Raw genomic sequence first — 12,500 nt, 5'->3', positions numbered from 1 at the left:
ATATATCCTTTTGCTTGTAGTTCAAACTGCTATGTTTTTTTTATCTATTTATTTTTTATTTCCTTCTGCTTGTAGTTCAGACTGCTATGTTTCTTTCTTTCTTTCTTCCTTTCTGTCTTTCTTTTCTTCTTTCTTTCTTTCGTTCTTCTTTCTTTTCTTCTTTCTTTCTTCTTTCTTTCTTTCTTCTTTCATTTTGCTTGTAGTTCAGACTGCTATGTTTCTTTCTTTCTTTCTTTCTTTCTTTCTTTCTTTTCTTCTTTCTTTCTTCTTTCTTTTCTTCTTTCTTTCTTTCTTCTTTCATTTTGCTTGTAGTTCAGACTGCTATGTTTCTATCTTTCTTTCTTTCTTTCTTTCTTTCTTCTTTCATTTTGCTTGTAGTTCAGACTGCTATGTTTCTTTATTTCTATCTTTCTTTCTTTCTTTCTTTTCTTCTTTCTTTCTTTCTTTCTTCTTTCTTTTCTTCTTTCTTTCTTTCTTTCTTCTTTCATTTTGCTTGTAGTTCAGACTGCTATGTTTCTATCTTTCTTTCTTTCTTTCTTTCTTTCTTTCTTTTCTTCTTTCTTTCTTTCTTCTTTCTTTTCTTCTTTCTTTCTTTCTTTCTTCTTTCTTTTCTTCTTTCTTTCTTTCTTTCTTCTTTCATTTTGCTTGTAGTTCAGACTGCTATGTTTCTTTCTTTCTTTCTTTCTTTCTTTTCTTCTTTCTTTCTTTCGTTCTTCTTTCTTTTCTTTTCTTTCTTTCTTTCTTTCTTCTTTCATTTTGCTTGTAGTTCAGGCTGCTATGTTTCTTTCTTTCTTTCTTTCTTTCTTTCTTTCTTTCATTCCTTTCTGTCTTTCTTTTCTTCTTTCTTTCTTTCGTTCTTCTTTCATTTTGCTTGTAGTTCAGGCTGCTATGTTTCTTCTTTCTTTTTTTTTTTTTTCTTTCTTTCTTTCGTTCTGTCTTCCTTTCTGTCTGTCTGTCTTTCTTTCTGATTTCCTTTTGCTTGTAGTTCAAACTGTTTCTTTCTTTCTGTCTTTCTTTCCCTTTATTTTTTCTTTCTTTCTTTCTTTCTTTTTTCTTTCTTTTGATTTCCTTTTGAAGTTCAAACCGCTACGTTTCTTTCCTTTTTTTCCCGCGTCTTTCTTTCTGTCTGTCTTTCTTTCTTCCTTTCTTTCTGTCTTTCTTGCTTTCTTTCTGTCTTTCTTGCTTTCTTTCTTTCTTCCTTTCTTTCTGTCTTTCTTTCTTTCTTTCTGTCTTTCTTGCTTTCTTTCTTTCTTCCTTTCTTTCTGTCTTTCTTGCTTTCTTTCTGTCTTTCTTGCTTTCTTTCTTTCTTCCTTTCTATCTTTCTTTTTCTTTCTTTCTTCCTATCTTTTTTTCTTTCTTTCTTTTTTTCTTTCTGACTTCCTTTTGTTTCTAGTTCAAACTGCTACGTTTCTTTCTTTCTTTCGTTCTTTCTTTCTTTCTTCATTCCTCCCTTCCTTCCCTTTTTTCCTTTGTTCTTTCTTTTATCCTTTTTTCTTTCTATCTTTCTTTCTTTTTTTTCATTTATTTCCTTTTGCTTGTAGTTCACACTCCTATGTTTCCTTCTTTCTGTAGTTTCTTTCATTCTTTCTTTCTTACTTTGTTTTTGTTATTCTCTTTCTTTTCCTTCTTTTCTTTATTTCCTTTTTGTATGTTGTTCCCTTCCTTCCTCATACCTTTATTTGCTTTTTGCTTCTAGTTCAAAGTGCTATGTCTCCTTCGTTACTTATTTTCATTTCTTCTTTTTCTCCTTTTCTTTCTTTCTTTCTTTTCTTCATTTCCTTTTTGGTTGTAGTTCAAAATGACTGCCATATGTCCTTCCTTTCTTTTTCTTTTCTTTTTTTTCTTTTTTTTTCTTTTCTTTTTTTTCTTCTTCTTTTTGTGTGTGTTTTCTTCGTTTCCTTGTGGTTTGTTGTTCAGACTGCCTCTCTCTCTCTCTCTCTCTCTCTCTCTCTCTCTCTCTCTCTCTCTCTCTCTCTCTCTCTCTCTCTCTCTTTCCCTTCCTTCCTTCCTTGTGCTTTGTTGTTCAAACTGCCTCTCTCTCTCTCTCTCTCTCTCTCTCTCTCTCTCTCTCTCTCTCTCTTTCCCTTCCTTCCTTCCTTCCTTCCTTGTGCTTTGTTGTTCAAACTGCCTCTCTCTCTCTCTCTCTTTCCCTTCCTTCCTTCCTTCCTTGTGCTTTGTTGTTCAAACTGCAATGTTTTCTTGGTTTTTCTCTCTTTTCTTCCTTCCTTGCTTTGTGGAAAAAGTATTTTGCATGTTGTTCAAAATACCATGTTTCCTTTCTTTGAGTTTTATCCTTCCTTCCTTCCTTCCTTCCTTTTTTTTTTCTTTCATCCTTTCTCATACATTCGTTTGCCTTTAGCTGAAAGCACCATGATTCCTTTCCATGAATGAGAGACACAGAAAGAGAGACAGAGACACAGAGAGAGAGAGACAGAGACAGAGAAAGACAGACGCAGATAGACAGCCAGGCATACAGACAGACAGACAGACAGACAGACAGACAGACTGATAAACAAGTAAATAAGCGAATCCCTCTTTCGATCGAAAAAGAACGTAAGCAATTCCGCGCATCAAATTTCCTCCCCCTTGAGATTTTACCGTTGCCGGCCAGAGGGCGCCACTGATTGATATGAGCACGTGACCGTTACGACATATCCTCTGTCACGTAGTCTCGCGAGACTGTTCGATCTAGGGATATCCGTTTCCTTTTATACGGTTATTGGTAATTCCTAGCAGTGTCCGCTTCCGCCAGACAAAATGGAATGACTCTCGCAGGAAGAGGAGTTCTTTGCCAGTATCGGCGTAATGCGACCAATACAAATACAAATAACAATAATACTTGGTTGTGGATATGGTGTTGGTGTTGGTAGTAGTAGTAGTAGTAGTAGTAGTAGTAGTAGTAGTAGTAAAAGTAGTGTCGTACATATCTTCGGAATAAATAAGATTCGTTATTACTGACAGGTGGTGGTGATAGTAGTTAGTGGTGGTGGTACAATCATACTTATGTTTAAACTTTTTTTTTTTTTTTTTTAAATCCTGTACTCTCATACCAATTTCACAACACACTCCCACACCTCCCCCTCCCCCTTCCCCTTCCAAAACAAACACAGTTATGTCACACAATTAACTGTTACAGATCAGTTTCCTCTCAATGGCAAACAGCCACCGGACAATCCATAATTAAGAAGTGTTCAGTTTAAATGTTCAGTAATCAATATCAATTGATATCTGTATGAGGACATTAACTTTTGTTTGTTCGTTTGTTCTTCTTTGTTTCTTTGTCTTTGTTGTTATTCTTTTTCTTACCTAGACGAAGGAATCCCTCTTGAAAGTCATTAGAAACTCTACTAGGAAGAGCTGGACAGTACAAGGTCTTCAGAGAAGAAGCCCCCCTCAGTCAAGTGTTTCGGCCCTTAACTCCTCACACTCTGAGGGGGCCGGGCCGCACCCACCCAGGTCATGACTCCTGGATGCCCTTGTATTATCGCCTTTTCTTTTCTTTTTCTTTTTTTCTGGTCCTCAGCAGGTTCGAACCCGCGCTTCCAGGGTGGTCGCCACTTCAGGACTGAGTTTTAATTAACCACTGGTGGAAGGTGGCAGAATGGTTAAGACGCTCAGCTGCCAATACAGAGAGTCCGTGAGGGTGTGGGTTCGAATCCCGCTCTCGCCCTTTCTCCTAAGTTTGACTGGAAAATCAAACTGAGCGTCTAGTCTTTCGGATGAGACGATAAACCGAGGTCCCGTGTGCAGCACGCACTTGGCGCACTGAAAAAGAACCCATGGCAACGAGAGTGTTGTCCTCTGGCGAAATTACATAAAATGAAATCCACTTTCATAGGTACACAAATATGTAAGCATGCACTCAAGGCCTGACTAAGCGCGTTGGGTTATGCTGCTGGTCAGGCATCTGCTCAACAGATGTGGTGTAGCGTGTATGGATTTGTCCGAACGCAGTGACGCCTCCTTGAGAAAGTGAAACTGAAACTAACCACTGAGCCATCGTACGCCTACTTTCATTCCTCCCCGACAAGATCCACCTGGAACTCTTTTCTGCTGCTTCGGCCATTGCCTCGAGAGCCCATACACCTACCTACCCCTCCCCCCCGGCCCCCCTAGCCCCCACTCCCCCACCCCCTCGACCCCCCCCCCCCCCCCCCCACACACACACACACACACACTCTCTCTCTCAGTCACTCAGTCACACACACACACACATAAACACATGTTTTCACTCAGAAATGCACTCTCTCTCTCTCTCTCTCTCTCTCTCTCTCTCTCTCTCACTCTCTCTCTCTGTCACGCACACACACACACACACACGCGCGCTTTGTTTCTGTATTAAAAGGCATAAAAGACTGAGAGAAACTTCTACTTCGTAACGTGAATATAACGCAGTATGTTTTATTGTCTACATTTATGCTTGCTTGCTTGCTTGTTGACTGTTGGTTGGTTGATTGAGATGTATTACGTTCATGCGAACCCACGGCCACCCGTTCACTTGCGGGCTGAGGCCTTAGGATCCTTAGGATCATTGTGGATAAACTGTTCCCATTCCCGTTCTGACTCTCTCTATCACACACACACACACACACACACACACACACACACACACACACACACACACACACAGAGAGAGAGAGAGAGGACAAACACGCACGCACACACACACACACAAACACAAATACACACACACTCACACACACAAACACTAAAAGACACACACACACACACACACACACACACACACACACAAATACTACAACACACACACACATACACACACACACACACACACACACACACACACACACACACATACACACACACTAACATTATCACTACAACACACACACACACACACACACACACACACACACACACACACACACACAAATGCACAACACAAACGCTGTATAAAATAAAATTAAAATTTAAAAAAAAAAAAAAAAACAACTTACAGCAAATCTCCATATTTGCAGGTCTTGAACAGAAGCTGTTGTAGGCTGTCGTCACCTCGATCATCATCATCATCGTTATCGTCACGGCTCCAAGACACAGCAAGCTCCGGGGCCTCGTCGACTCTCTTCTTCCCTGCATCGTCGTCGTCGTCGTCGTCGTCAGCTCTGCAACAGATGAAACAAAGACGACGATGATAAAGAAGAAAAAAAACAACAACTATCAAACTAGTAGCAAAGGATGGTTACGTACTTTCGTTTTTTGTTTTTTTTTGTTTTTTGTTTTGTTTTTGCTTTTTTATAGAAAGTTTTGTCTTCTTGTTGTTACTGTTGTTCTTGTTTCTAGATGGTCTGCTTCTTTTTTCTTGCGATATATATATATATATATATATATATATATATATATATATATATATATATATATGTGTGTGTGTGTGTGTGTGTGTGTGTGTGTGTGTGTGTGTGTGTGTGTGTGTGTGTGTGTGTGCGTGCGTGCGTGCGTGTGTGTGTGAGAGAGAGACAAAGAGTGTGTGTGCGTGGATGCTGTGTGTGTTTGTGCGTGCATGCTCTCTCTCTCTCTCTCTCTCTCTCTCTCTCTCTCTCTCTCTCTCTCTCTATATATATATATATATATATATATATATATATATATATATATATGTATATATGCATGTATATATGTATGTATATATATATATATATATATATATATATATATATATATATATGCGTGTGTGTGTGTGTGCGTGTCTGTGTGTGTCTGTGTGAGCGTGTGCTCCGAAATCCTGCATCCAAAACACCATCACAAGCTAAGCTTTCGCCAGGAACCCGCAAGGGGGAGACAGAAAAAAAAAAAAAAGAGGTCGCCCAAGAAACGCTTAACACGGCGACCTGGCGAGGCAGACCAGACATGAAGAGGACAAGCCACACCATTAATAAAAAGAATGTAAAAAATCCTAGACAGTGTGAACGATTGTAAAAACAAAATTAATTTTAAAAAAAACAAAAAAAAACGGAATGGGGTGGGGTTTCCATCAGTATGAAAACACACAGAAAAGGTTGCATAAGAGAGAGACAGAGACAGAGACAGAGACAGAGAGAGACAGAGAGATTCAAGATTCAAAATTCAAAAACTTTATTACCCAAGGATAAAGATTCCAACCTGTCCTTGTGACAACAAAAACGGTAACGATAAGATAACAATGGTAAATACTACTACTACTACTACCACTACTACTACTACCACTACCACCACCACCACCCCTACTACTAATGATAATTATAATACTGATCAACGTACCATCATCATCATCATTATAAAAATATAATAATGGGAACACAGTCACACACTCACACACTCACACCCAGAGAGAGAGAGAGAGAGTCACAGAGAGAGAGAGGCAGAGAGACAGACAGAGTCAGAGAGACAGAGACAGAGAGAAAGACAAACACACACACACACACACACACACACACACACACACACACACACACACACACACAGAGAGAGAGAGAGAGAGAGAGAGAGAGAGAGAGAGAGAGAAAGAGGGGGGGGGAGTCAAAACAAACAAAAGCAAGCAAAGACGGACAGACATATGTGACCCTCCACCACGAAATGAGTCGCTTTGCACCAGAGGTCGATTTTTAGTTATTGGTATATCATAAATCTGCAATAAATGACCTTTACAGCGAAAAAAAAAGTTTGTAAATCGGATGATTCTGTGAAAAGTTATTGTAATTTGAAGTTCTAAAGTCGCGAAAGTAACGAACTGAGAAATCAAGGCCGAAAAGTTTTGGAACATGTTCATAGCAACCACATACTTCTAAGCAAGATATGTTCATGAAATTTGGCACACACATACTTAGTGGCAATATCCACAATTGCACAAAGTTTGAAAGAAAAATATTGAGTGTATTTGATTTTATTCAAATAAGAATTTTCTAATTTTTTTGGAAAGAATTGCAACTGAAGTATTAGTATACTTACTTTTTAATCAGCTCAACATGACTAAAACCCTTCCAGTTTTAAGATCAGTTTTGTTGTGGTGTTGTTTGTGGTCCAATTACTATGAAACTTTTGCTTTGTATAGTATGTGTACTAAAATTTATGCCAGATTAGAGGTACAAAATGCTAAATCATGATGCCGAATCATGTAATTGTTGTAATTCAATGTGCTCACTGGCTTAGTGTGCTTGTGATATTACCATAATCCATACAACAAGCACAACAAAATAACAAAAAAGATCCACACAACAAAACTGCTCATACAAAAGGTACAAGTTCATGTGTGTTTTATCCCAGCATAGCATCAAATGAAATACATTTCATAATCCAAATGAACACTTCAAACACTTCATCTGCAAAGAAAACCTACTTGTCAAACCCATACTTCATACAATAAAGACACACCACCTCATCAAACAAACACTCAATCTGCTAAAAAAAAAATTAAAAAAAAAAAATGTGCAGATATGTGGCACAGGTAATCAATTCTTGTGGTACAAAGTGTCATCAGGGTGGATGGTGTTGATATTGAACCTTCTTCCTCCACTCTTTTTTCTCCACCGGTGGTGTCAGTATGTTCCAAAAATGCATGGTTTATCCTGAAACAGTTTGTTATGTAATACTTCTTTATCTCTTTTCATTTCCTTTGTTTTGAATTATTTTCTATATGTTCTAAAGTTTATTCATTAATGCTAATAATATTAGATTAAATATCAACAGTAATTTCAGTTTTGTACATTTACATCACAGCTTTCATTCTTTACACAGGACTTTACAAAATGCTTTACTTCTAGTTCTATGTATTTTATCAGAAAATAAAAAAAGAATACACTTATGATATATATATATATATATATATATATATATATATATATATATATATATATATATATCATAATATAATCAGACAAAGCAGTTTACTGATAATAAAAGTATGAAATAGTGATTATTAATGCTGTATCACTATGAGTATCAGTGTGCATATCAGTGTGCATGTGCATGACATGCTGTAATCCATTAAGTTACTTTATGCATAGTGGCATGTCAAGCACATGCACACTTATATCATTTATGTAAATGTCTGTGCAAAAGTTTACAATTCCATACATGTACATCTAGAAAAAGTTTGCACACTTCATAGTAAATTTATACTATAAATCATAGTACATTAACAGTTGACTCACTCACTCATAGATAGTTCACCAGCAGACAGTTCTTTAGTTGACAGTGTAGTTAGTTTGGTGGTGTTGCCTCTCCTTCTGATGACATCACTTGCCAGCAGTGATATCAGAATTATTCACTGGTGTACAGGCAGGCATATAAAGTACCATCATATCTTTCAGGGCTGAAAAAGAAATTGAACTATTAGTAATACTGTTAGTATTTACTGTTGACACAAGTCTATATTTATTTAAAACAACACACACACACACACACACACACACACACACACACACACACACACACCAACCTGACACACATTCACATAAAATATCCATTGAAGCAAATTCTGTGAAACTGAAAACTGTTCATAATGTCATGCCCCTGAACCTCCCCTTGCTCAGTTAAATGGTTAAACTGTGAAGGGACAGTGTGTGTGTGTGTGTGTGTGTGTGTGTGTGTGTGTGTGTGTGTGTGTGTGTGTGAGTGAGTATGTGACTCACTGTGTGACACACATTGTGTATGTATGTGTGTGTGTGTGTGTGAGTGACATGTATACACACTGTGTCACACATTGTGTGTGTGTGTGTGTGTGTGTGTGTGTGTGTGTGTGTGTGTGTGTGTGTGTGTGTGTGTGTGTGTTTGTGTGTGTGTGAGAGAGAGAGATCTTTTAATTTACATTCTGTTAATTTCCTCAGATTCACTTTATTCTTTTAATCATTTTTATTCCACATGTCAAACAGTGAATTCCTGTTCCAATGTAAGACAATAAATCAGTCTTGAGTCAATCATTGTTAAATAAATTATTATCAATTGATTATACCATCATTACATTTCAGTATTTGTCAATGTGGGTAAAATAAGAAAGCTTACCTTCAGACACTTCAGCTATATCCAGTCCCCCAGTCACTTTGCTTGCATATTCCTTGTGTGAGCTGTGAGAAACCCAGTTCTATCACTTCAGTGGAGCAAGTCAGTTTCACTTGTTTCCATGTCAGTCACAACACTGATGGCACCTGGTGCATGTGATTTCGGCAATTACAGGCGAAGGCTTCCAATCTTTCTGTATATAGTGCAAATGTTGATTCGTCATCTACATCAAAATTAATATTATTGTTGATGAAAACTGAACGACAATCCTGCGTCGTCTGCTTTCGAAATCAGCGTTGCCTTCGTGTTCACTGAGATCGATTTCATGAACGGTCAGTTCCATCAATGAAGTACTGGGTTAGAAACTCACATATGTCGTCTTCTTCACTGAATGGCAAAATGTGTGCAACGCAAGTGTATCTTGTCAGGAAATCGCCAAGTCACTCTTGAAAACGTGCTTCCGAACTCTGCGACCATGTTTATTTGAGCTAGCGAGCTGAATGGCTGGTTTCGTCACGTGGCCTCTCTCGGCCAATGACAGAGGGGATTTTCCTTCATAGTGACGCATTGTTTACGTAGTGTATCCTTATTTTGAAAGCGACGATTCGCTCGTAGTTAAAAAATCAACCAATGAGAAGGACATAGATTGAAAGAGACGGACTTGACCTTTAAAACAATGTATGATTCGACCGGTCGATTCCAAGAGATGACGGAGGGCAAGCTTGTCAAAGTTGATCGATTTCGCGAAGTCATAGGCGATCAGAATGACGGGTTAGGCATTTTAAGCACACTTTTAAGGCAAAAGAAGACACAGTTATGCCTAGATACTTCAATATGAGATAAAAGAAAGCCTAAAGTTTACTATGAAGTCAAAATCTGAAAATCGACAACCTGACCCCCACCCGCCTAAAATCGCCGCTAGCGGGAAAGTTGGTCAGGGACAAAGCGACTCATTCCGTGATGGAGGGTCACATATTACCAAAGACAGACATGCTGCAGACAAACCTACCACACTAATACCCACTTCCCAACAACCCCATCCGAAATGAAAGAAAACACAAAAAAGAAAAAGAAAAAGAAAAAAAAGCGACAAGTCTGCGCATTAACTGGTTTTCGTTTACGTGCACCAAAAACGAAGTTTCATTCAAGACAAATCAGGAGGTAACCAGCGAACAGAGAGACTCAAATATTGCACACAATTTGCAACAAAAGCTGGGCTAGGCTTAAGTTGAACAGTACACAAGCTGCTGTCCACATCGCACTGATTTAAAAAAATAGACGCTATGTACGAGAAATTAGTTCCCTTGTATTGTTTTTTTTGTTGTTGTTTTTTTCATTCAATGCGAGAAACAGCGACGCGATTAACTCCTTTTGTTAACTGGACGATCAGAATGTCTTGTTATTGTGGTATGAAGTTTTTTGGTATTTTTCTTATCTTCTTTTTCTTCCCCCCCTTTTCTGGGGGGTGGGGGGTGGGGGGGAAGGTGGTCTGGGGGGTCTGGGGGGTTAAGCTGGGGCCTTGCTCTGGGGCAAAGGGAAGAAAATCAAAGCTGCTGATGCGGTTTTACGATGTTGATGCCTTTGTCACTGTGTCTAAAGCTTTCTATCTTTGGAGAACAGCGACAGCAGCTATTGGTCTCCTGGGCATTGTCTTTCCGTTACTGTTGTTGCTGCTGCTGTTTGTTGGGGTTTTTTTTGGTGTTTTTTTTTTTTCGCTCTTTGTTTATTTGTATGCCTGATTTTGTCTGTCTGTCTGTCTATCTGTCTATCTGTCTGTCTGTCCGTTCTCTCTCTCTCTCTCTCTCTCTCTCTCTCTCTCTCTCTCTCTCTCTCTCTCTCTCTCTCAGTCAATCGATCACCCAGTCACTTATTTGTCTGTACCAGAGTACAGATATTCGCCTTCTTGTGCCTTTATCACTAAGTATCGCGTAGTGCAGATCCTGTTTAAGGCAGGGACCTAATAGTCCACAATACTAAAGCATTATCACACACACACACACACACACACACACACACACACACACACACACACACACTATTTGTGTGCTTTTTTCTTCTTTTTTTTCTCCTTTTTTTTCGCGGGACGGTTGGCCTTCGCCGCTTTGTTTGTCGGCCAAGTTCAGTCTGACTGTCTTACTGTGTTTGTGCCCAAGCGTTGATACTTCTCTTTCACTTCCTCTCTCTCTATTGACTTCAGTCTTCACCACCCGTTTATTATTCAATTTTCTTTTACTTTATTTATATCTCAGCTTAGTTTTGATCAGAACTCATGTATGGTCACGTTTTAACTTCTAGTTATGATGACAGACATCCCTCACATATTCAGTATGTACATGTATCAGGACCGGACTTTATATAAGATTTTCTTATTGTCCTGTTCATCTATATCTGTGTTGTATTGTGACATGTTCCAAATAAAATGCTGTTTAAACTGCATATATATATATATATATATCCCTCTCTCTAACTCATTTCTCGCTCGCTCGCTCTCATTCCCTCTCTCTCTCTTACTCTCACTCTCTGGCTAACTGGATCTCTCTCTGTCTCAGTTAACCACTTTACTTTTCTAATATTCGACAGTGAAGAAAGAAAGAAAGAAATGAATGAAAGAAAGAAAGAAAATTTGCACACACACACACACACACACACACACAAAAAAAAAAAAACAAAACAAAACAAAACAAAAAACGGTTGGAAATATTCGCATAGCTGTGAAAGAAGACGTATTTAGAGTTGCATTCATTCTGTCAAACATATTGATGATTAAACGAACAAATGGATTTGACGTAACACTAGATGGGCAAAAAAAGAGAGCGAAGATGAGCAAGGGCGACATGGCGTAGAAGGGTTGACAGAGAACTGAAGGAAAATGGCTATAGCTGGAGTGATGGCCTAGAGGTAACGCGTCCGCCTAGGAAGCGAGAGAATCTGAGCGCGCTGGTTCGAATCACGGCTCAGCCGCCGATATTTTCTCCCCCTCCACTAGACCTTGAGTGGTGGTCTGGACGCTAGTCATTCGGATGAGACGATAAACCGAGGTCCCGTGTGCAGCATGCACTTAGCGCACGTAAAAGAACCCACGGCAACAAAAGGGTTGTTCCTGGCAAAATTCTGTAGAAAAAACCACTTCGGTAGGAAAAACAAATAAAACTGCACGCAGGAAAAAATACAAAAAAATGGATGGCGCTGTAGTGTGGCGACGCGCTCTCCCTGGCGAGAGCAGCCCGAATTTCACACAGAGAAATCTGTTGTGATAAAAAGAAATACAAATACAAGACAGCTCAAGACAGGAGAATGGCTACACCTTAGGGAAGCTAAGACAGCATAAGACAGGAGAATGGCTATACTTGAGGGAAGCTAAGACAGCATAAGACAGGAGAATGGCTACACTTTAGGGAAGCTAAGACAGCATAAGACAGGAGAATGGCTATACTTGAGGGAAGCTAAGACAGCATAAGACAGGAGAATGGCTACACCTTAGGGAAGCTAAGACAGCATAATACAGGAGA

General features: G+C 38.9%; 1 protein-coding gene across 1 annotated transcript in view; it reads right to left on the bottom strand.

The window, feature by feature from the left end:
* LOC143301067 (uncharacterized) overlaps positions 1-12,500 on the bottom strand; it is a 98,354-nt gene that overhangs the window by 60,916 nt on the left and 24,938 nt on the right. The window contains exon 2 of the mRNA XM_076615072.1: positions 4,959-5,123. Coding sequence (XP_076471187.1) covers positions 4,959-5,097 — 139 coding nt within the window. The 5' untranslated portion in view covers positions 5,098-5,123. The remainder of the gene's footprint in view (positions 1-4,958; positions 5,124-12,500) is intronic.

Source organism: Babylonia areolata, chromosome 27 (genome assembly GCF_041734735.1).
Source record: "Babylonia areolata isolate BAREFJ2019XMU chromosome 27, ASM4173473v1, whole genome shotgun sequence".
Taxonomy (NCBI): domain Eukaryota; kingdom Metazoa; phylum Mollusca; class Gastropoda; order Neogastropoda; family Buccinidae; genus Babylonia; species Babylonia areolata.
This window is presented reverse-complemented; position numbering and strand designations above follow the sequence as displayed.